This window comes from Hibiscus syriacus, unplaced genomic scaffold (assembly GCF_006381635.1).
Source record: "Hibiscus syriacus cultivar Baekdansim isolate YM2019G1 unplaced genomic scaffold, ASM638163v2 tig00110794_pilon, whole genome shotgun sequence".
Lineage (NCBI taxonomy): Eukaryota > Viridiplantae > Streptophyta > Magnoliopsida > Malvales > Malvaceae > Hibiscus > Hibiscus syriacus.
Genome location: NW_024062865.1, coordinates 663,365 through 688,072, shown reverse-complemented (window position 1 = coordinate 688,072; position 24,708 = coordinate 663,365). Strand labels below are relative to the sequence as shown.

General features: G+C 33.7%; 5 protein-coding genes and 1 pseudogene across 6 annotated transcripts; 3 read left to right on the top strand and 3 right to left on the bottom strand.

Annotated features, from left to right (window-relative positions):
- Window positions 1-1,405: 1,405 nt before the first annotated feature.
- LOC120141223 (bZIP transcription factor 53-like) lies at window positions 1,406-2,423 on the top strand. Its single transcript, XM_039156156.1, has one exon. The coding sequence runs from the start codon at window positions 1,781-1,783 to the stop codon at window positions 2,213-2,215; it is 435 nt and encodes a 144-aa protein (XP_039012087.1). The 5' UTR covers window positions 1,406-1,780; the 3' UTR covers window positions 2,216-2,423.
- A 1,591-nt stretch (window positions 2,424-4,014) lies between these two features.
- On the bottom strand, window positions 4,015-7,564 carry LOC120141225 (calvin cycle protein CP12-1, chloroplastic-like). The gene is made up of 3 exons (XM_039156157.1): window positions 7,558-7,564; window positions 6,829-6,833; window positions 4,015-4,560 (listed from the first exon to the last, which is right to left on the bottom strand). Exon 3 carries the CDS (start codon window positions 4,545-4,547, stop codon window positions 4,158-4,160), a length of 390 nt encoding a protein of 129 aa, XP_039012088.1. The 5' UTR covers window positions 4,548-4,560; window positions 6,829-6,833; window positions 7,558-7,564; the 3' UTR covers window positions 4,015-4,157.
- Window positions 7,565-7,866: 302 nt separating this feature from the next.
- On the top strand, window positions 7,867-9,933 carry LOC120141220. The gene is made up of 2 exons (XM_039156153.1): window positions 7,867-8,345; window positions 9,296-9,933. Exons 1-2 carry the CDS (start codon window positions 7,910-7,912, stop codon window positions 9,838-9,840), a joined length of 981 nt encoding a protein of 326 aa, XP_039012084.1. The 5' UTR covers window positions 7,867-7,909; the 3' UTR covers window positions 9,841-9,933.
- Window positions 9,934-10,503: 570 nt separating this feature from the next.
- On the bottom strand, window positions 10,504-11,399 carry LOC120141221. Its single transcript, XM_039156155.1, has one exon. It carries the CDS (start codon window positions 11,375-11,377, stop codon window positions 10,544-10,546), a length of 834 nt encoding a protein of 277 aa, XP_039012086.1. The 5' UTR covers window positions 11,378-11,399; the 3' UTR covers window positions 10,504-10,543.
- Window positions 11,400-13,920: 2,521 nt separating this feature from the next.
- LOC120141222 lies at window positions 13,921-15,304 on the top strand (annotated as a pseudogene).
- Window positions 15,305-16,382: 1,078 nt separating this feature from the next.
- LOC120141301 lies at window positions 16,383-20,229 on the bottom strand. 2 transcript variants are annotated; one of them, XM_039156220.1, is made up of 7 exons: window positions 19,695-20,229; window positions 18,363-19,046; window positions 17,287-17,929; window positions 17,101-17,201; window positions 16,914-17,003; window positions 16,671-16,798; window positions 16,383-16,587 (listed from the first exon to the last, which is right to left on the bottom strand). In XM_039156220.1, exons 2-7 carry the CDS (start codon window positions 18,984-18,986, stop codon window positions 16,443-16,445), a joined length of 1,731 nt encoding a protein of 576 aa, XP_039012151.1. In that variant the 5' UTR covers window positions 18,987-19,046; window positions 19,695-20,229; the 3' UTR covers window positions 16,383-16,442. The 2 variants fall into 2 exon arrangements, with proteins under 2 accessions (XP_039012151.1, XP_039012150.1); XM_039156219.1 differs by having other exon boundaries at window positions 19,700-20,229.
- Window positions 20,230-24,708: the final 4,479 nt, after the last annotated feature.

Genomic DNA, 24,708 nt, shown 5'->3' with positions numbered 1-24,708 from the left:
CTTATGATTTGTTCTAATCTCATTAAAAATATAAAGATAGAGTTTCACTGAAAGTGAAAATGTCATCTATCATTTTACTATTGAAATATTCAAACTTCATCATAATTCTTTATTTTAATTATAATACGTGCCATACACATACCTTGACTTGTAAACTATAAAATCTAATAAAAGATTAACTTGTAAGTAATTTAGGCCACTAAAACATAATAGACTTGATATGAAATATATATATATATATATATATATTTATGACTTATCGAATTCCATCTTATTTACACAATACTTATCTTGAAGCATGATGTGATTTAAAACTCTAGATTTTGTTAGTCATCGAAATTAAAATGAGAAATAATTTGTTGAAAACGTACATTATCACAAACAAACACTAATAAAATTTACATTATTAATCTTTTGAATTCAAAATGAAATAAGGCTTAATAGCTAATTTCTAAGTGCACTTTTAGCTTAATTCTCATTTTGGTATTGTAATAGTTTTTCTTATTTATGTATGTACTAACAATATATCTATCACTTTACAACAATCGTAGTTATTGTTTTTAAAAAACCTCATTGCCACATATAATTAAATTAGAACATATAAAAAATTAAAAAAATCATAAATTATAAATATATATATTTCTTTCAAAATCTACGCCTCAAACTTATTTTTAAACTATAATCATGTATATATTTTTTTTAAAAATAAACATCAGTAAATTATAAAATAAAATAAAATAAAAAATTAATTGTCAATGTTTTAGCTTTTTTTATATTTTATTCAATAATGTCGAATTTTCATTTTATTTTTTTCACGACACTTGATATGAACTAATTTGATTGGATTTTTATTTTATTTTTTGAATAGAAGATCGGATTCTTTTCTAACATTAACCATAACGGAGATAATAGGTAAGCAAATTAAGAAATAATAATAATACACGATATAAACTAAGAAAAAAATCATATAAGAATCAAACAAAGAATTAAATTAAGTAGGAGAAAATTACCTATTAAACCTTTTATAGAAAATCAAGAAAAGTAGAATATTCCAAAAAAAAAAGCCAAAAGAGATTGGAAAGTGCAAAGAAAGCGTTAGAATGTAAAGGTGGCGTGAGTTTGCACGCCAGCGGTGACTCCGAACCCACATCTTGTTTTAAAAGGTAAACAGTTAAAAGACCTTGAATACCCCTCAACCTCATTATTAATTATTATTTAACCCAATTAACCTAATCAACCCCCCCCCCAACACAATCATTTCTCTATAAAAGCCCCCCTTCCCGTCGTTTGAAAACCTTCTTTGCGTTCGCTCCCGTCCAGTCTGCTATTGTTTTCATCCAGCTAAGTATTCTTAATTGTTTTCTTTAGTTTTCTTTCTTATTGCTTATTACTCTTCGCTCTCTTTGTTATTTTTTTTCCTTTTGTCTGTAGATCTGGTTTAGATCTAGGATTTTTCTTGTGTTTTTTTCCTTTGTTAGTTTTCGTTTGTTTTGTTCATGTCGGATCTGCGGATTGGTAGTCCAAATCATTTTATGAAATCATTCCAATGATGCGTCGAATCCGTATTCTTCACTCGTTCTCAGTTGTATTCCTTTACTGGTTCTACGTTTTCTCATGAATTGGCTCACCCTCTTTGTTCATCAGTCTCCTTAATTTACATCTAACCCCCTAGATAGGTTTTCTGACTACTGAGAATTGGAAATCCTTTATCATTATTCAATTTTTTAAATCATATTAAGTATTCTCCCGGGTAAAAGAAAGACTGAACACTTCTCTTGAGATGGCTTCTGCGCAAGTACCAGCGAGTTCATCCGATTCAGACCCGCGATATGTGAACATTGATGAGAGGAAAAGGAAGAGAATGCTTTCAAACCGGGAATCAGCACGGCGATCACGAATGAGGAAGCAAAAGCAGCTCGAAGATTTGGTTGAGGAAGTAAGTGCATTGCAGAAAGGGAACAGCCAGATTTCTGAAAAGATCAGCGTCACCAGCCAACGGTACATCGAGATGCAATCGGCTAACAACGTTTTAAGAGCTCAGGCGATGGAGTTGACTGAGAGATTGCGCTCCCTGAATTCGGTGCTGCACATTGTGGAAGAAGTAGGCGGTTACGACATTGATATCCCGGAGTTTCCAGATCCTCTGTTGAAGCCGTGGCAACTCCCCTGTACGATACAACCAATTATGGCTTCGGTTGATATGTTCGAGTGTTGATGGATAGACTCTTCTTCCTTGTTGGACAAATTTGATTTCTTTGTTGGAGTCTGTACTTATTTATTGTTCGTTATCTTTTCCTTCGCCCTTTCTCTGGTTTATGTCAATTTGCATTGTGCTGAACCGAGAGTTTGGGTTTTGCAGAAAAGCTTTTGTACTGTGGAAACATGAATTGGAATGGATTTGGATGTAGTTTGCTTGAGAATAAGATGTATACATTGCTTTATCATACATCACCCAGTAATTGTCAATTTATATTTACTTTTAAATCCAAGTTACGAGATGCACGATCATTGTCAATAGGCAGTTCTCAAATGCAATGGCTGAACAATGATTTTAACTTAGAAAAGTTTTCTATCGAGTTGGACAAAGGTTTAAGCTTATGATTTGCTGGAGCGAGAATCGTAAGGCAATTGAAAGTTACATTGTCTTAACTCTGCAAGCTGACATACGCAGGGTCATGAATGGCGTTTACGGGATCTAAGACAGAGAAGGTGATCATTCAACTTGGTGGCGGTTCATGAATATGAGGATAACAGCTGTTATGCTCTGGTTGTAAGTTTCCAATTCTCATCCACAAAATCAGGGAGGCACAGCTAGTAGAACATGGCTGCGACGGAGGAGTGCGTTGATAAAAAAAAATATCATACTGTTCCGATGACTACCCATACGCAACGATATTCACATTGAGATTTGGCCAACTCCTAATAAGATAAAATCTTGCATCTTGCCTTATCTTCGCAATAATGCAAATTTCATTTAATCTTAATAATTGTTTTCTCCCCCCATACACGCACAATCACTGAGCCACATCAGCATTCTACACGAATCTTTGTTGTATCTCTTATTATTTTCATGGTAAATTAAATGAATTTGCATTTAAGGTTAATTTAATTTTGTATTTAAAAAATACTTTTAAGGATGAAAGTATTTTTGGATGATAAACAATATTAAAGGCTTTGGAAGAAAAAAATATATATTTTAAATAATTTTCAACTTAAATGTAAAAATAATAAAATTAACAGTTTTACGGCTAAAATCTAAATTTTATTTTTAATTTATTTGTTAACATAGTTTATTTTGTAATCTATAAATTTATAGTTATCGATTATAATATAATTATATATTTCATAAATTGTTTGTGGGTTTAAAAATTTTATATTGTTCATGTTGATTTTATTTTTAATTTTTAAAATTTTAAATTATATACGTTCGCAAAAGTTATTTTTATTTTTTTATAAGCATTTTTAATTAAAATATAAATTTATCTTAAAAAATTAAAATATAACTTTATGTATAATTTTAAAAAATTATTATTATTATGTATAAAATAAAAAATAAATAATAGATGAGTTATCAAATAGGAAGTTTTCTTAAATTTATCCATTAATTTTTAATAAAGTCTTCTTATCATGATTTACATTTATCTTTTTTTTTAAAAAAATCTAAAATGAATATAATATAATATTTAATTAAAGACTTATAATCTTTTGAAAATTGGGTATGTTAATAATTTACTTTAACTATTATAATTGTTTAATTATTGAGGTTGTTTGATTGGTGTTCAAGAAATCTTAAGGATAACAACATATATAAATCTCAATGATAACAACAAATCTTTTAACTACTAATATTATTTGGTTTGTGCTTAAATTTGATTTTTCTATTAATATATAGGGAGTACAAAATAATATCTCGAACATTTAAGATTAATAACTCGTACGTCTGTCAATTTTATTTCCCCCCTCAAACCCGTTACCTGTATGAATAACAACAATTATGCATATATCTAAAATCTCTTTTAAATTGCCAACTTATCTTCTTCCATTGCATGTGGTATAGGATTTCATCATTTATAACCGGTAATAACATCTTAAGTTTCACATTAGCAAATAAAAAGTTCTACAAACAACTAAAAAAAGGAAAAGGACGCCATGATAATTCAATTATCGTAAGTGCGGCACTCATCTGTCTCTGGATTGTCTTTGCAATAATTCTCCAACGGATCGCTATCTTTCTTCTTGTCCCTGGCGTGGCTGGCTGCCGCACTGAGCTCTTCCACCTCGTCCCACGCCGCCACACACTCTCCGCTGGCCGGGTCGTCGGAGCACAACTCCTGTGCTTCCTTGATGCTTTTCTCCACCTTCTCCGAAATTCTATCAGGGGCAGCCCTCACAGGTCTCATTACCTGCATGCGTCTAGACCCCATCTGGGAGACCCTTTTCCAGGGCTGGTTAAGGTATGGGGTCTTGACGAGGCCACCGTTTTTCGAGTCCGGTACGTTGGCTGTGGCTCTTGGGGCTGCGAGGCTAAGACTAGATAGGGTTGCCATTGTTGCTTGTTTGAGAGAAGAATAGTTATGCAAAGTTTTAAGGAAATGAAACGATAAGAATAAGGGTTTTTAATTTGGAACTCTTGCAGTAGCTGAACACACATTTCTTATCGTCTTCGGACCAATAAGTAATTTCCACGTCGGAGAAAAGTCGAGATATTTCATGGGAATATCACTTTTTTGCTTAATTTTGTATTTAATAATTGCCACTAACCACTCATTGGAATGTTAAATATCTAGGGTCCCCACTGCCCATTGCCTTTCGTATATTACTATTAACAAAAAAAATACAAGATTAATACAAACCTAATTCATTTATAAAAAATTAAAATTTTATATAATTTTTTCATTACTTTGATCTATTAATCCAAATCAACGGTTATTAAGTTTTATTATAAAAATAATATTTTCAATTTAATTTATCTCGTTCTTGCACGAATAAAAATACTTCAATGTTAAAATAACGGTTGTTATTCATAGGGGTCCTAGATTCGAGCATATAAGATTGCAATAGTATTTAAACTTTCATTGTCAAATAGTTGAGAATTTTTAGAACATATAATACCTTATAATCACCATAGATCAATAAAAAAATTATCTCATTCACAACGTTAGAATAAAAAAAATACTCATTGTACCTTTTGCTTACTTTAGGTATTTCAAGTATTTTTCACTCAAAGCAATTGCTAACATTTTTTACGTTACCCTTTTGCGTATCGTAATAATTATTAAAAGTTATTATTTAACATATGTCATATTTATATTTTTAAAAATTTTTATTTCAAGAATCTTAAATTTATATATATTTAAAAAAACCTAAATGTAACTAGTATCGTATAAAATCTAAAAATCCTTAATTTCAAATTTCATTACCAGCCACTATTATTCAGCACTGTTGTTGCCATGACTACTGACCAATCACCTACCTATCACCGTCGTAACCGTTATCACTGCCGTTCACCAAACCCCAAAAATTGATCATTGCACCTAAGCTTGCAACTTATTCTCACAGAGTATTGTGAACCCTGGCCTATAGGGCGGGTGGCGTATTTCTGGTGCACATTCCTCTCACTTGGATTGTTGTCTTTGTGTTGGACTATGGCCTAATCGGAGCAGCTCTTACTCTCAGCCTGTCTTGTCATTATAAATGGAGTGTACATTGTTTTTAGCCCTTCTTGTAAGATCACTTAGACCGGCTTATCCGTTCGAGCCTTGTGTGGAATGTGGGCTTATTTCAAGCTTACTCTGTTATGCTTTGGTGTGTCTCCCCTCAATTGAATGGATAGTGTTGGTTTTGGAGAGCTACTTTAAACTCATTTGATAGAACTTTATATTCGACATTGCCAGTGTTGGAGTGAGTAAGGAGCAGGCCATCCAAGGGTAGGGAAATTCTCAGTTTTTTGTGGTTAACGGGATAAGATGAGTACAGCTTTGGGTGTGATTGTTTTTGTATTTCGGGGTTGCACCTAAGACCCCTTATCTTCATCTACAAAATCCGCGACATATCGGTTAACCAACATCTCCTATCCTTCAGCTACCTTTATCCTAGGTCAACTTTCAACCCTATTTTCAGCCTTAGGTGTAATGATCGGTTTTTGGGGTTTTGCCAACGGCAACCCCAGCAGTGGCAACATTGATGGGTGAATGATTGGACGACGACGGTAGCATAAAGGGAACAAAATATATAATTTTAACATTTATGCCTTAAAATACTTTGTTGGTATTAGCGTGCATGTTCTGCTAACTTAAGTTCTTTTATTTGACTTTTAGTATTTAAAAAGACAAATGGTAACATCTCATTTTTCTAAACCACTCATCACAATAGTATTAACCAAAAACAAACTAACGTGGCGATGCGACTACTTGGAATGAAATCTTCCCTTTCTTGGCGATGCAACCAATACACTTTCAAAACCCAAACATCGATCAATATTAGTTCGGATATCAAAGAATTCGAAATTAATTTTAATCTATTTTAATTTTTTAAGAAAATAAAATTAAATAAGATTTATTAAAATAATAATAATTTATTTAAAATAATTTCAAAATTTCATTAAAATAATAAGATTTATTTAAAATAAAAAATTAAATAAGATTTTATGGTTCGGATTCAAGTCATAAACTCGTAAAAGTTAACGGGTAAGATTATTCTACCCACCCAACCTAAATTTCATCTTAATTGGTGGGGTTTAATATCACCTAAATTCATCTACAATATTGAAATTCGCCCAACCTTCTCCATCCACCCAACCTAATCCAATTATATGTCATTTTCCTTCCATTTTTCTTTCTAAAACTTATCTCATCATCAGCTTGTTTTCTATATTTAATTCACTTTTATTACTTTCATTAAAATATCATTTATTAATCATATTTTTATTTTCTTACGTATCATCTTAATTACTTTCATAGCACACCAACATCTATATTATGTTTACATGTCTATATTTATATGAAACCTTTAATTAAATAAATTCAAGATATTATAAAAAAAAACAAGAGAATTCATCTTTTGAACATTTTTATGTAGAATAATTTAAAACGCTGCTTCCTCGTTTAAGAGTAAAGTATATATTTAAAATAACAATAGCACAAAGTCCGCGAATCAAAGTACCAAACACAAATGTAATCGACAAAAAATTTCAAACACTGACTCGCTTTTTTAAACCCTCATATAATATATGTCTTATATTGTTTTACGTATATTATAGAAGTTGGTACTTAATTTGTAATTTTTTCAAATTGTGAATTTTTTTAATCTAAAATTAGTATTTATTTTTAATATTTTTTTAAATTACTACATATATTGATTTGACATTTCAACATTCAATTAAACTAATGGGGTGATATTGATCCGTTAAAATAATTATATCATTAAATATAATTTGTTATATTTTTATTGGTTATTAAAATATCATATTAATATTAGCAATCGGTTAATCAAGTAGGATGAGACACTAGATTTCTTAAGATAGGTAATATGATTATGACATTTGCGAATAGAATAAACTAGGTTGAGAGAGTTGTCTTTATAATAAGTCCTTGCAAATCTCGATGTATATTAGATCAACAAGTAAGATATTAGTGATTAATTCAAAAAAATATTATTTAATACTATATATATATATATATTTAAAAATTAGGTATCAATTTAATGAGAAAATAAAATATGAATTTAATTTTCTTTTATCAAATTTAAATACCACTATTTATATAATAAGTCTAATTTGTATAGTTTTATTGATTGTTAAAATATTATATTAATACTATGTATAATGACTATGAGCTCTTTTTAGTTATTTCTATTTCCAACCCCCAAAGCTCAACAATTCATTGTTGAACCAAAAGAAAGAAACAAAGACATGGCGCTTTGGTTTTGCTCTACAAGGTTCCTTATCTTCCTCTTCATCGTATCGGCACTCCCCATCGCTTACATCATCTCTCAAGAACGCGCAGAGACTGACCACCACGTTTTCCACTACCACAGCGCCGGTTTCATGCGCGAATGCGCCAAGTGGGACGATCAGGGCCGTCGTTTCCTCGTCTCTTTCATGGAAGGCGGCGTCGGTGAAATCCACGTCCCCGATAATTACACCAACGACGTCAAATTAAATGAGGTCCCGGTCGTCAAAGACTTTGACTTGACCGGAAATGCTTCCCTCGGCATCGCCCTTGACCGTCCCAGAAACCGGCTGCTCGTTGCCGTAGCCGACTTGCTTGGTAACCGATATAGCGCGCTCGCCGCTTATGACCTGTCCACCTGGAAAAGGCTCTTCCTAACCAAACTCAGTGGCCCTGGTATGTATTTTTAAACATTTTCCCCTACTGTACTTGTAACAATACTCAAATTCAATATAATATCATCCAAAATTAAGGAATATAAACTTTGAATCGGTTTCGTCTAAACCTGGTTAAAATCCTGTTACCGTCGATTTTTTTAAAATTTGTGGTGATTTGGGTAGGGTAGGCCGGCAGACGATGGCGATGTAGTTAATTTGTAGAATATTTTGAAAAGATTTCTGTTGGAATCTGAACTTGTCTGTATCTCTCTATATTTCTCATGGTTGGTTATGGCACCAAAGTAAACTGAAGGTCAGATTCTCTTATTAGTCCTTTTACTACGTATAAATTATAAATTTAATTATTATATTCTAATTTAATACTTCTACTTTTTAAAATTTTGATCTTAGACTAAAATGTAGTTATTAACTTGTTAAGTCAAAATTTATTATCACTCTTCATATTATGTGTAACTGATAAATTTAATTTACATTTTTCAATTGAGTATTTAAATTTTTTTATATTTTAACAATATGTTCTCATATCCTTTGAGTTTGGATTGAAACTTTGAAAATTAAAAGAGTTATAAGGAAATCAGAATAAAATAAACTAAGTTTAGAACTTATGCATAATAAAAAACTATATTTTATTAAATGTAAACTTCATAAAAAGCTAGGCACATAAAAAATCAACATTGAAGCATGAAGAAATAAATGGGCAGTTGGGCCACCTACCTAATGACCTTTCTAATTCATCCTACATCATGAACAATGCTATCTTCGTGCATAATTAACAACTAACAATGCAATTATACCCTTTCAAATGAGGGTCTAACTCACTGAGTGACGTTCTAGTAGACTTCTTCCATTGCTTTCTCTTTCACAAGTGCAATGTTATGCAGTTATCTCTATGCATTCAATAGACTACAAAAAAAAACTGTTTTTGTAACATCAGTTTCTTATCCTCAGGCGACGAGAAATCCTTCGCCGATGATGTTGCAGTAGATGCAGATGGTAATGCCTACGTCACAGACGTCAAAGGCAGTAAAATTTGGAAGGTCGGTGTGGATGGTGAGTTTTTGTCAACCCTAAGACACCCACTATTCACGCCAAAAGAGTGGTACAAAAGTTTAGCTGGATTGAACGGCATCGTTTACCACCCCGATGGATACTTGATCGTGATTCATACTTTGAGTGGCGATTTGTTTAAGATTGATGTGGCCAAGGGAAACCAAGTGAAGTTGATCCAAGTTTCTGGAGGTCCATTATCATTTGGTGATGGTCTGGAGCTGATTTCTCCTAGTAAGCTTGTGGTTGCCGCAGGAAACCCTTCTGGGAGATTGGTGGAAAGCTCCGATGGATGGGAGACGGCTTCTGTTGTGGCCAAGTTCAAAGGTCCTATGCATCGTTTAGCCACGGCAGCGACTGTGAAACATGGGAAGGTTTATCTTAACCATATGTTTGGTATGGGGTACCCCAAGAAGACGCATGCCATTGTTGAGTTTGTTCTTTAATTTTCATGTTTCAATCGGTTACTTTTGTATTTTCTTTCACGTTTCCATGTATCTCAAAATGAAAACAATTGTTAGACTTATTTAGAAAATTTGTCTATCTTAGGGATTTTAACAAGTGGAGTTTATTGAACTACTTACATTATATATGAAATTTTATTTTAATCCCTCTATTGTAAAAAAGAATATTTTAATCCTTTTATCATATCTAATCATTTTAATTCTTCTATAAAAATAACATTTTGGTTCTTATATATTTAAAAAGTTGGCATTTTGGTCCAAAAAAATTATTGTTAGTTGGCTTAAATAATTTAAACATTCTTTAAGTTCCTCTCAATTTTAAACTGAGTAAACTAATATTTCTCAAAGTATTTTCATAAACTTTTACATAATAACCACTTATAAAATTTAAATATAAAATAATTTATTCTAACTCTAAATTTCAAGACAAGTTTACCTTATGCATTAATATATTTGGCAATAATAGTTGCCAATTTGGATATAAGCGGCAGTAACAACAATAGTAGAGTTCATAATAAAATACTTCAATAATTCCTTTGTACAAATTGATAAGTGGGAATTATTACAGTTCGTGTAACACATTTAATTGAAAAATTCAAACATCTATTTTCATATGTTTGAGTTTTCGTCATCAAACAACTACTGACAGTTAATTAATAAATAAATAATCAAGAAAGGGTGAAGCTTAGACATTGTCTTGATCATCTTCCTCGCCGGTTCCATCCGTTGTGTTTTTCCTTAGCAACATAATTCCAACCCAGAGCAGAGCTTTGAAAACTCTAACCATTCCAATTGTCACAGTCAAATAATACAAGCACCACCCAACAAAGTCGGCCATCTCAATTTCCATCGACAGCTCCTTCTTAGCTTCCGCCACAACCACCAACGACTCAACTTCATCTCTCAGCTTCCACCACCACAAGGTGCCGACGCTCACGGCAATGGCGGCCCTATGAACCCACCTTTCCGGCGTAGCATCCCCGAAAACAGTGTCGTCTACGACCGGTTTCACCACCGTTCTAAACCAGAAAAACATGATTTCATGCAAACCCAAGAAGAATATTAATCTACTGAACAGACTCCTCTCAACGCCGAAACCGGCACCGTCGATTCCCGATGCTATGCTTCCTTCAATCCCAAATCCAACGGAAACTTGCAGAGTACATAGAACGAGCCAGGCGGTGAACAAACGGGGCTTGTAAACAGCTTCCGGTGAGTCGCTTGCGAAGGTGATTTCCCCAGTCAATGCATGGAGAAGAGTGGCGATGCTAATGACTGAAACAACAACATATAGAACAGCTGGGTTGGTGTAGAAGTAGAAAGACAAAAGAAAAGGCCGGGAAGAATGGGAAGGATCTGAAGCGACGGCTGTTAAGATATAGTTGAGGCATGAAAGCCTGGCGACGAGGAGGAATGAAAGGGGAATCAAGAGGCTGAGTAGGGTGATCGCAAGGAGGTGAAAGAATTCTTTCCGGGTCAGGAAAATCGTAGTTTTCTGATATAAATTCTTCCACCCCATATTTTTTCCCGGTAGCCAAATGGAAGGAATATGAAAAACTCGGTTGTTTGTGTGACGGAGGAACATAGACAGATCAATCTATGAGAATGGATGAATTTGTAGTTGCGAAAGGAAGAAGATAGAGTGGTTGGCACGTCCAGATAGTTTGAATTACTTAACACCAAGACATGGAATCTTATTACAGGCCTTGTTAGAATATGTATGAATTAGTATATGTATTTAATTTTCCTAATTAATTATCTAATATGCCTCATAGGAAACGCTATTACTTCAACTTCCAAAGATCTGCTTTCATATTAAAAAAAACAAAAACAAGTACATGTGAAAAAGTCTCAACTTATATTTGAAACGAATTGAGCTCATTAATTTGAAAAAGTCTATAGTTAATTAAAATCAAGTGTCATTAAGCCCATTGTTTAATGGTTGATTAAAGGATAAAGCTTAGGATAATCAAACGATTTATTTACTATGGATAGTCAAGTAAACTTTAACCAGCCGGTGAATGAAGTTGTCAAACAAAATGGACACCTAAACGATTGCTACACCTCTAGAACCGGTTAATTTTGGTTAGCGTTGAATATATGTTACATTAATTAAACATTGACATTTCAGTGTAAGTTATGTCCCCAGAAACACCAAACTCTGAAAAGAACAATGGCGAATATCATTATAAATTTAATTTAAAAAACCATACGGCATGGATATGTATGGTGCGGAGTTCTACCGCAATGTGAACATTTTTCCACTTCGATGGCAAGGAATACCAATGTCTAAACTATTGCACGATTAAATCTTTAAAAACACTATTGGGGTTTGTCTATATATATATATATATACACTATTAAGCCCTTTTCAACATTGAGGTCGTGGGATCGAGTCTCACGGAGGGCATTTTATAATTCAGAGGTCTTCTACGGAAGTTGCTCTCAACCAGGTGTTGAGGGCAGCCTACTATCTTACCTCCTCCTTACCCCCATTACATATGAGAATAAGGGACATCCATTATTACTATTAAGCCCTTTTCACCCGGACTTGTATAAATACAATAATCAAAAGGTAAACTATATGTTTACTGCATTAATTATAATTTTTGTTATGTCTTAATCATTTAATTTTTTTTAAATTATAACTAACATTTTATTTTATTTTTATTTTGGTCACTCGTGATTAAAAAATTAATGACGATGCTGATGTGTCACTATAAAACAATGTCACGTTGTCATTAAAAAAATATAACGTCAATAATTTAATTAATTTTTTAACGTTAAGTGACCAAAATGAAACTAAAATATAACGTTAATACGATTTAAAAAAATTAGTTAAATGATTAAAATGAGATAAAAATTATAATTAAGACTCTAAATTTATAATTTATCCTAAAAAGAACTGAATACAGCCAAAAGCAAAACAAGAAAACAGGATGTAAAACAAAGTAGCGATGCTTTGACCTGTAAACAATTTAAGAAAAGAAAAAAAAAGACTAAATTGGTAAAGAAAATTAAATATTAATGGTTAAATTTATTAAATTATTTTAAATTAGAGATTAAATTAGATTATATTATATTAGACATTCATTTTAATTTTAACGATAACATAATACGATTGATATAATATTTTAATTAAGTTATTAATTTATAATTTTTAAAAGAAAAAAAGATAAATTCATAATTGAATTAATAATTGAGTGACATGGAGTAGATTTTGCCTAGAATTCACATACATTGTTTTCTTATCTTGAAGTTGCCCTATGTGGCTCTAATGATCATTTTTTATTAAAAAAAATGCTTCGATTGGTGATATGAAGCTTTTAGCAAAAATTAAAGAATATTGGTCATGTAATCTTACATGATTTTACCCCCCAAATTTCAACTAATTTATGACCCATATATACTATATTAGTACTAGCATGTTTCATGGCCATGCCAAAAGTCTTTCCTTGTTTTCTCTCTCTTTCCCTTCAAGTGAAATAAAAAGAAATTTCCAAGTTTTAGCTTTTAATCACCAACATTTACAAGAACAACCATGTTACGTTAAGCCTAGTTTTGTTTTTGTTAATGGTTGAGATGAAGCCCCACTTCGGCTGCGCCGCCTCTAGAAAAACACATCTGCTCCATTTCCCAGTAGCAACGATAAATCAAATGATCCTGAAAGAAAGGAAAGCAATATGTAATATGTATAGAGTTAGATTCTTCTGAGATTACAGCCAAATCCAATACTAAAAAAGAAGAAAGCTTTATGAATAGTTCAGTAGCATGAAGATATCTAGCTCGTGCTATGGCATGTTCTTTCCACCAAACTCAATTTTCTTCCGTTCGGGGAGATACACAAAACGTGACTGCATATTCACGATTTGGGGTTTTAAGATAAGATTTCTGGATTGTTGTCAGCTTTGCAAGTGGAAAATTGATTGTGTGTGAGAACAAGAAAGCTTGGCCCGAGCGATCAAGTGGAGGATGGGCCCCGGCATATTCATGCATAGTTGCAAATAACTTTTATATTTAATGAGCGACATGAAAGAGAAGAAAGCAAGTTGCTCGGTTTTTTTTATGTCCTATTGCCTAACTCTCTTTTAATTTTTTTTTGTTAAATCTCCAAACAGCTCTGCTTGTCTCATTTGATCATTTTGGCATAATATAAGTTTAGAAAATGGAGATGGAAGGTTCTGTCCCTCCAGAATTGGAATCCATGGCTTCAGATGAATCGGAACTTAAACCAAATGAAACCCAGGCATCCAAAAGAAGGTTGGTTGCATAGGAAGATTTTCCTATTACAGTTTCGAAATAACATAGTTTTGTTCATGTTGTTATTACCAGGAAGGTGGTCGAGAGGATTGTGGTTACAGTGAAGGTCGGGGAAAATGGTGGGAAGGTGAAGAACGAAGGGCCACCTTCGGATTTATGGTCGTGGAGGAAATATGGGCAAAAGCCTATCAAAGGATCTCCTTATCCCAGGTCTTCTTCTTCTTCATCATCTTCTTCTTCTTCAACCCACGTTTCTCACAATATTTTGATGGTTTCGTACATGCAGAGGGTATTACAAGTGTAGCACATCAAAGGGTTGTTCAGCCAAGAAGCAAGTAGAAAGATGCAAAACAGATGCTTCGTTGCTAATCATCACTTACACCTCTAGGCACAACCATCCAGGCCCTAATCTCGACTCCACCGACATAAAACAGTCGCCGAAAGAACTCCTAAGCAACCGCAGAGACGATGAACAGGTGGCTGAGGTTTCAGAACAAGAGCCAGAAGTAGTACAAAACGAAGGCAGAAAAGCTAGCAGAGATGAAGAGGCAAGTGAAGATCATTTTCACTATTTACCATCCCCATTTAATGAAGATTGTTTCATCGGGAGTGCAGAGCAAATCCATGACTCAGTGGGGTTTTTGTTGGATGAAGAGCCACTGTCTTGCTCTCGTATAACGAAATCCTCAACGCCGAAATCAGAAGAAAATGATTTCTTCGATGAGCTTGAAGAACTATACCCATATCTTCAGCTTTCACAAGTTTCCTGAGAAGATGAAGGAATCCCTGTTGTCCCTTGTTGAAATATAAAGTGTTTATGGGTCTTAGAAGAATGTAATTCAAATGTTCATATTGAAAGTGATTATGCTTCCACTACTAGTGATCATAGTTTAGCATCTTCATCCTCCATCCCCCCTTCTTTTTCTTCTTCGAGGGCTCACAAAATGTGGAAGTCTGGCACCAAAAATCTGTGGCTGTTAACAAAAAGTACAAATAAATAAATCATATCTTTGGGGGTGGCTACTTTGGTTGGGTGATGGTAGGTATCAATTAATGAAGGCATGATGTCCGCGCTGGAGTGCTTTGCTTGTGATTTTTTTTTAATTCATCTTTTTTACATTGGTTTGTGTTACCTTTCTTCTTGTAGGAGGTTGGATTCCATGGAAATCAGGATTTTGGGGGGAAAGTAAAGAGCAAGAAAGGGAATTGGTGTCCAAAATCCAAATGCCCGTGTCCATCTTTTTACTGAAATTTAAGACAACACTAAGCTCTGGTGTTGAGAGATTCGGATAAGATTCCGAAATCTGTTTTCTAAAGATGATTATAGGATAAACTCCACGTTTAATAATTAAATTATTACTTTTATTTTATTTTAGTATCTAAACTTTATTTATTTTTTCTTCAAAACATACATGCATGAAGGATATTCAAACATGGAATAAAGCTCTAATTAATTAGGGACATATTGGCGAATTATATCTCGTTATGGACTGTGTTGTTGAAGTCTTACATGTTGAAAAATGAAGGTTTCTGACATGTTTCAGTTAAAGAGTAATTCTAGTTGGATACTGATCCAAATCAATTATTTTTGTTAGCAGCAACGAAAATTCTAAGTTATATTATCAATCCTTTGTGTTAAAGTTTCACATCCATATGATGTTTATATAATGTAAATCAAGATTATTACGTTTAATGGTTGAAACCTAAGTTATGACAAAAGAGATCGTATGAAGTCTATGTGAAATTTGATGCTTTTTTTTGGTAGGCATGTCTTGTAACATAACAGAATCATGACTCATAATCAATAAACGATCATGCACATACAATACAAAGACACGGCTCTATTAGTGGATGATTACTCCAATGCAACATCTCAGATGGTACTTATGATGCAAACCAACAATTAATGGTTGTCCTTTTTTCCCATATAAGGGGAGATAAGATAGTAGGTTACTCCCAACACCAGATTGAGAGCAGCTTCCGTAAGAGACCTCCGAATTATGAAATGCCTTCCGTGGAACTCGATCACACGACCTCAAGGTTCGACCTCAAGGTTAAGAACCTTGTGCTCTACCAACTGAGCTAGATGGTCATTTCGATGCAAACCAACAATATACATTCAATTTTTTTGCCACCGCTACTTACCTTGAGAAACATAATCTGCTCCATTTTCTTCCATCTCATTAAAAATAAGATTTCACTAATTTATGAGGGACAAAACTTTTGAATATCATTCATTGAAACGAATACATAGTTGCCTTATATCTGAGGTTATAAAAGTACCATTCACTGAGGTTAGAGTTGGATTTTCTTTTGCTGTAACATTAGCTGGTAGTTTTGGCCGATAACTGTTCTTGAATTGCCTTGTAGCACTGCAGACTACAAAGAGGTAGCTTTGACTTTGAATCGCGATACTTGTACGGGTTAGTGCACGACGGTCCGGCACAGTTTTCACGTGGAGGAGGGTAGCTGAATATTCAAACATAACATTCATATATCGGAAAAGCAAACACAAGAAATTGAATCAGCTTAAACATCACAATGAGCAATACCTAGTGGGTTTGGAGTCGAAGATACTTGGGAAACCCATATCCCTGGGAAAAGTGACTGTTGTCCCTGTAGGACCCATGACCAATCTGATGGTATTTGATGCAAGCATTTCTTCTTTAACAGCCTTTTCCTATATAAGGTGAGTAAATTAGACAAAAATGGCCTCATAATAAGACTTGCCAAACCAATTACAAAAATACAATTAACCATTTATTTTCAATCCAAGAGGTTCATCTACCAAGTACCTGTGCCAATTCCTCCCGACGCTTTTTTATTTTATCTTCTCGCTTCCTCCTGCTGGAATCTTGGCCAAGTATTTTTCTAATAGCCTCTGCCTGCAACAAAAAAAGGTAATTCAACATGCTCACTTTTAGCATTGCAGTTCTAAATACCATATGCATTTCATAATCTGAAGCTCAAAGAGAAACAAACCTCAGATTCCCTGTTAGCCTTTTCAACTTGCATCCTTCGTCTCTGAGCAGCCTCGGCCTTCTTTAGCTGCTGCTCTACTTCCGAAAGCTTCTCCTTTTGCTCTACAATCAACAACAATCACTGTGAAAAAGGAGGAAAGTATCCAATAACACGTGCATAGAAGATTAACAATAAATAAACACTCACTTCTGGAGGGAGCAGGTGGTAAACCATTTGGAAACTCAATTAAGCTTGAGCCAGGTGCTGAAAAGGCATCTTTGCTTGACTGAAGGGCCCGTTGGCGTGTTGTGAGAGTCACTTCCCTCTTACCATCAAGCAATCCATCAACAGATTCTTTCATCTGCTTCTTTTTCCTTTTACCATCAGGCGCACTATCAGACACCGGTTCATCTTCTTCGTCATAGTCTGTATCAGATGCCCTGTCTGATCTGTACTTCTTTTTCTCCTCTTTGCCAGATCTTGAAGAGGCAAAATTTTCTATGTTCGAAACCCTGGAGAGTTTTTTATGTTTCTTACCGGATTCCTCCTCATCATCCTTATATGCTGGACTAATTTTTGATGTTTTAAGTTTCTCCAAGTAACGGATCTCATCATCAACGTCATCCTCACCGAATTCCTCATCTTGTACACGTCTCTTAGGGGGTCGCTTGCTTTTACGAACAGCACCAGCCTGGTCTCCTTGTTTACCAGCGACATTTTTTCCAGAAATCTTTTTCATCAAAGAATCGTCCTTCCCAAAACCAAAACCGCCTTTGGAGAAATCCTTCCAAGGGACTCCTTGCAGCCCACTCCTTTTATCTTGAGGGAAATGCCCGTCTTCGGTACTTCGCTGCAATAAAATATATAATTAATAAGAAGATTGTGCGGGATTCTAAATGTCGCTAAAAGATATAATAAATATTATGCTAAGACAAAGCACATTAATACATAATCTTCCATATAAGTAATTATAATAAAAATATTACCAAATTATTAACCCCACATTAAGTATTCAGAGTATCTGTTACAAATCACCCTAGTAAACAAAACTAATAATCTACAGCATGATAGTGTATGCAGTTACATCAGGTATACCCCCTAAACTGCAACTCTCTTTGACAAATTTCAGTGGCTGCTGAAAAAACTATGTACTCACTTGACTGAGGGCAAAGACACCCACATCACATAACTTAGAAAACTATCAACCAACAAAACTATCCACTCACTTGACTGAGAGAAAAGCTATCGACCAACAAAAGTAAAGAGAAACCACTGCCAACTACCTGGAGGTTCTTCCTTGTAGAAGACCCACCCCCTGGCAACCCATTGGGTGTCGAGTTGGCATGAATTGTGCGCGTTACACCACCAACCTTGAGCTTAACTTTTTTAACCTTGCTTTCATTAGCATCAGTAACGGTTCCTTCGGTTGAACTCTGAATCTCACCATTCATTCCAACATATATATCTATTTTCCGTGATTCTTGTTCAGACAACTCATTCCCCTTGCTTTTGCTTTTCCAATTAGCAGGGGTAAGTACACCCTCACTAGAACGCTTACTGCTTGACCCAATTCGACCAGGCTCGTTGCTGTAAAATGCATTGAATCCTCCATCTTCTTTCTTCCTTTTATGGGTTTTCTCAACTTCGACACCAACAGCAGGAGAAATCCCAGAAACATGTTGATTAAGATTGAATTCTTTCCGCTTTGAATTAGCATCACCACCAGCATTCTCGTCACTTGACACCTTGCTCATGTCATCAGAAGGAGGTGCTGATGACAAGGATGAGCGATCGTGGCTTTCAGTATAAGACTGTGAATCAGGACGAGGCCGACGAAAAGTTTGGCTCCTTTTCTTCCTCACAGCATTATTCACGCCACTAAAACGAGTTCCAAAAAACTCTTCCATGTAGATAGAGAAGTTTCCACCTAATTTTACCAGAAGGGCGCCTCGGCAAGACCACTTATTCTAAAGGAAGAAAACGAAAACCTGTGAATTACAATACAAAGATCCCAAACAACTGCAAAAGAAACCTTAATATATCGCACATCAAATCACATTAAACAAGAAATTGGAGAAAAAAGGAATAAGATTCACAATTCAGCAAACACAAAACGTACAATAAACATAATGGGATAAAAATTACGGGCAATAAAGGAGCTGCTGAAAGCCGAGCAATCTAGTAAAATGAATTTCAGAAATGTAAACAACATGAAGCCAAACAATCAGGAACTTGCGCTTTCATAATCAAATGCCAAATTGATCAAATTATCCATATTAAATAAACTGGAAAAGAAATAGAAGAAATTTAAAAATGCAGTAGAAGGGCAATTACGCCCAATGCAAACGATTTAAAAAAAGAACAAAGAATTTTACGAACAGATAGATAGAGAGGACTATGAAGTGATATTACCCCTGCAATGCATTATGAACCCAATCACCATCAAATCAAAAGCACACCCATGAAGAAAACACCCCAAAAATCGCACCAATCAATCCATCCACACAAACCCATCATCGAAAAGTAATAAAATCGAACCCCCCCCCCATTCCCTTCAAATCCGTGGATCAAATAAACAGAAATAAAAGAACCCCCACGAGTAATCGATCACTAACCTTACCGATATGGTCGTACAAAAGAAATCGAGAATCCCCCAAAAGGGAAGGAAGAAAAAAGGAAAATGAAAGGAAATATCAAGACACAAGAGAAGACGGGAGAGTGGAGGGTGAATAGATGAGGTAAGAATGTAAGAGAATACCAAATGGCGTTTCGTAGAGAAAGGAAAAAGGGAGGGGCGGGAGGAAGGTTGAAAGGATAAAGAATGTTTAGGGTTAGAGAAAGGGATATTGAAGTAGTAACAATGATGAGAAAGGAAAGATGGAGGTAAATATGAGGAAGGGAACTTATTATCTCCTCGTTCACCATTTTTTTGCTATTGCCACACCAGCCCCCCTGTGTGTTTTTTTCGTTTGGATGGGTTGGAAGAGGGGATTTTAAGATTTTTTTCCCCTCTTTTTTTCTTCTTCTTTAGATCCTTTGATGATTCGGTCACTTGACTCGCCGACCCGACTCAGTGCCCTCTCTCTCGCCGTTTCTTTCCTTTCCTTTCCTTTCGCTCTTTCGTTTCTTCCTTAGCCTTTTAGTGTTAACTCTTAAAACGCTTTTTTATTTGAGTAAACTACACAAATAGTCACTAATATTTGAGTAATTTTTTGTTTTTCTCACTAAAATTTTAAAAATACAAATTGATCACTGATATTATTGATTTATAACAAATCGATCACTCTTCGTTAACCACCGTTACTATAATACCGAAATGCTGATGCAACACGTTAAACCAACTGATTCAACATATTTGATCGATCTTCTTCTTCTTCTAATTAACTTAAATTGCTTAAATGTTTGAAAAATGATATCCATTTTCCCATTTTCATTAATGTTATTTTTTGTTTGTAACTTCAATGTTCGAAAAATTATATTTATTTTTCCATTTTCATCAATGTCATTCATTGTTTGTTTGATTCCGAAAAATCATTTCTTAAAGAAATTTAGTAACTAATAACACTTAGACCAGACTAAAAATAAATATTATTAATGAATAATTTATATTTTTTCATGTACTATAAATATATATTACTATGTTAATGACATATATATTTTTCTAGTTTTGCAAGAAAACCTGGATATACGGCTATTTTTTTTTCTGGGTTGATCTGAAAATGTTTTGGCAGAAGCCAGATAATCGTCCCAAGACACATGTTCTGATTTTCTCAAATAAAAAACATGGCAACTTCTAAAATCAAAGTTCTAAATTTTGAATCTCTTACAATCAATTTAAATACTTTTCTCATGTTATCCTCTCACTAAATTCATAAAGTTTGCTTTTTTATTACAATAAGCTTTGTTGCATGTTTTTTAAGGCACGTTTCAAGCTAGAAACCAGACATTAATGAAGATGATTACTCCAAGTTTTGCACTCCATTCATTAAATTTTTTTAAGTTTTTTCAACTTCAAGCTTTGTTGTAGTCCTAAAAACCAGACAAAAGCCATCTCTAGGTGCTAGATCATAATGGAGATTGCTCCTCTGAATTTACTGGATGTTCTTCATATACCCCAGATTCACGGAACCGCTTTTGAAGGAAACATCGACTGCCAAAGCGTTGTTGCAAGTATAAGGTGGCAGCAAAGAACATGCCCAACATAGGAATAATGAAGTCCAAAGCAATTGAGTAGTGATATGCATTAATGTATGTGTTGGCCCGCATAATGAACAGTTAATTTATTTAGATTCAATAATCTTTTAAAGGTACCAAGAAGAAGAATAAACATTTCGTTACTGTAGTAACGATGGTTAACGGTGAGTGACCGATTTGTTATAAATCCATAATATTAATGACCAATTTATTACTTTTAAAAATTTAGTGGAGAAAACAAAATTTGACTCAAACATCAGTGACTATTTGTGTAACTTTCTCTCTCTTTTTTTCCTTCTCTTCTATTGCTTATACTGTACACACGGTTTAGCTGCAAAAGGCGTGCGCAGGTTAGGACTCTGCGCACTCATAGTTCACGATAGTGTGTTCACCTCTTTCTTCAATCATCTTTGTATCCTACGTGTCCAGATATCATTCGTCAGACATGCTCAAGTTTTATGCGTTGGGTAAGTTACACACATCACTCAATTATGTTTTCATTATTATTTTGATAACTAAAATTTAAATTTTTTATTTTAATCACTCAATTTTTAAATTGCTTAACCACTGAAAATTGTTTTATTATAATTTTTCTATAATAACTATTTATTATTATTATTTTATTAATATATAATTATAAAATAAATTCAAATTATAACGTTCGTTATACGGTAAATCACAAATCTCCCACCCCACTCCCACTCCTACTCTCACTCTCATGGCCTCATCTCTTCGAGCCCACTCCCTCCACTTCGATTGACTAGTCTCTCTTTTATGGGCACTTGTTTCTTCTTTCTTTTCATAATAATGTGTTCATCGTTCCGATTAGGAGTTTTATAGGGGTTGAATATGATATTAAAATTCATATTCTTTGATATCTGAATAAATTTATTAGAGTCATATATGGATAAAGAGATCGTGATAGAGCTCGGAGAGAGACTTTGTCATAGAATAAATTTAAAATTTATTTTTTAATTTATAAAAAGTCACCTAATTAAAAAAACTGCTCTATTTATGCAATTTTCTATCATTTTTCCCTAAAAGGGTTTGGAATTCATTTGGCTAATTTTTAAAGTTGAAGATTATACGTTTAAAATAGATGGTCTGAGAGAATAAAATCTGAGTGAATGGACAAGTCACAAACATGAAAAAAATATCTCCAATTAATAAATAGAAATAGTGAATGTTTGTGATAAAATAAAGAAAATGAAAGATTTCATTAGGATAAAAAAAAATCATCTCTAGTTATCTTTTAATCCGTCTTTCCAAAAGTGGACCATGTCGAACCCAATGCTCAATGTGTTGGTAATGATCTTTCCAAGCAATGCATCCATTTCCCTCTCGGGGACTCGACCTTAACCTTCACGAATGCATCGTCACAACCGAGTGCATTTTCCACATTGGCGCCTAGCTACGTGCTCAACTGCACGAGGTTACGATTATCGATGGCTTCCATGGATCTCTGATCCCTTTCAAGAATGACATTGTAGACCTCAGTGCATTTCTCAAAGGACGGGAAGAATATGTCTCCGGGTAGTGGGATCCGATGAGAGCTTCGTAACCACTGCCAAAGCCTCTTTGGTCTAGTTATCCATTGCTCGAATCCCGGCTTTAAGGACCGAAAGAGGTTCGATCGGAGCTTTCTCGTCTAGAAAAGGCGTCTTTGTTCCTATGCATTCGATCGGATGATCAGTGTTCCCACATAGCTGCTGAAGGTCAGGGTTGATGCCATCACGTAAGACACTTATTAAATTATCGATACTTCCCAATGTCACGTTGTCGGACGACGACGGAGACTTCGATTCGAACATAATATCGATCATTTGTTTAAGAACAGGAGAAGTAGAGCTAGAGGCGCGCGGAAGACGCGAAGCGGCATTGATCGAGGTAGAGAAAGAAAAGAGACAAGATATGGAAACAAGGGGAACAATGAAATGGTTGATCCCCAACCCCATGGTCTCGTTTCTTCTCTGGATGAAGGCAACACAATAGGAAAGGGGATACGCACGAAACCTGTTGAGAAATTAGAACTAATGAAACACTTATAGTATTTTGATTGTGTCTAAAAATAACAGTTAACCCATGAGTTATGTTCGCATAATCTAATTTTAGCATTTAATTAATTTATTTTATTTTATTATCACAATTTATTATAGGAGATATCGTACATAACTACATATGTAACAAGAAAAGGTTAAATTAATAATTATATCGACATGAAATACCACATATTACTACAAACCATAATTCTTGAAGAAATAAAAATATTACCCATAGACCTACCATAATTAATTTATTTTTAACTTAATTTTAACATTAATCAAATTACTTAAAAATTAATTAAATTTGATGATAAATTTACAGTTAAAAGCCATAGTTTTTACTTCTCCCATTGTATTGGTTGCCAATACTTTATCGATAATAACCTCATGGAGGAGGAAAAGGCAAAAACATGAGGTAACTGTTAGTATGGCAACGACCACATAGGCAATGGGTAAGTATAAATAATGATTTTTAATAGTATTTTCCCCTCAATTTCAGTTAGCATTTACATTTAAATAATTGGATTACCCTTGAATTTAAGCTAAAAGGTAAATTATAAATCGACGGTGAGTATAATTATATATCCATTTAAAATTTAATTGATTATTAAGTTAGATTTTATTATAATTTCAATAGTTGAAGATTATTTGATGATTAAATTTGATTTAGCTAAGAATTATTATTTAGTGATCAAATTTGTTTTTTCTATTTATATAGATTATATCTCAATCTTTATAATTAGATTTAATGTAAAAATAAGTGTTCAAATTATACAATTTATTAACTTTAAGTTCATAAAGATTTTTTTTGCTCAAAGTAAGTACTTAACACTTTTTATATTATCTTTTTAAATACCTAAATTGATTGAGTATGTAAATAATAAGAATAGAATGTGTAAATATATAAATTTTTAACTGTCACATTATATATTCTATCAAATGTTAACGACACGTTACATAATTAACAAGGTTTAAATAGTTAAAAAATTAATTAATAAAACTAAAAGATTAATAGTTAAAATGAAAAGAAAATATAATTAAGTTGTCATTGGTATAACTTATAAATAATCTCCAAAAACTATATTAAGTGGAAAACCTGAAAATATTTTCGAAAATCATTTTCAGTTAAATAAAATCATTTTTTTGGATAAATACAGATAAATAGACCTCAATCATTTTTAATAAAAATTTGTTGTTCTTTATTCTCATATGTAATGAGATAATGAAAGGTAGAATAATAGACTGTCCCCAACATTAGATTGAGAGCAATTTATGTGGAAAACCTCCGAATTATGAATTACCCAAATGAGACTTGATCTATTACCCCAAATTAAATTGCTTTTATTGATTAATTACTTTCCAGCGTGCAACTATCGTTTCCTCTCCTCTCATC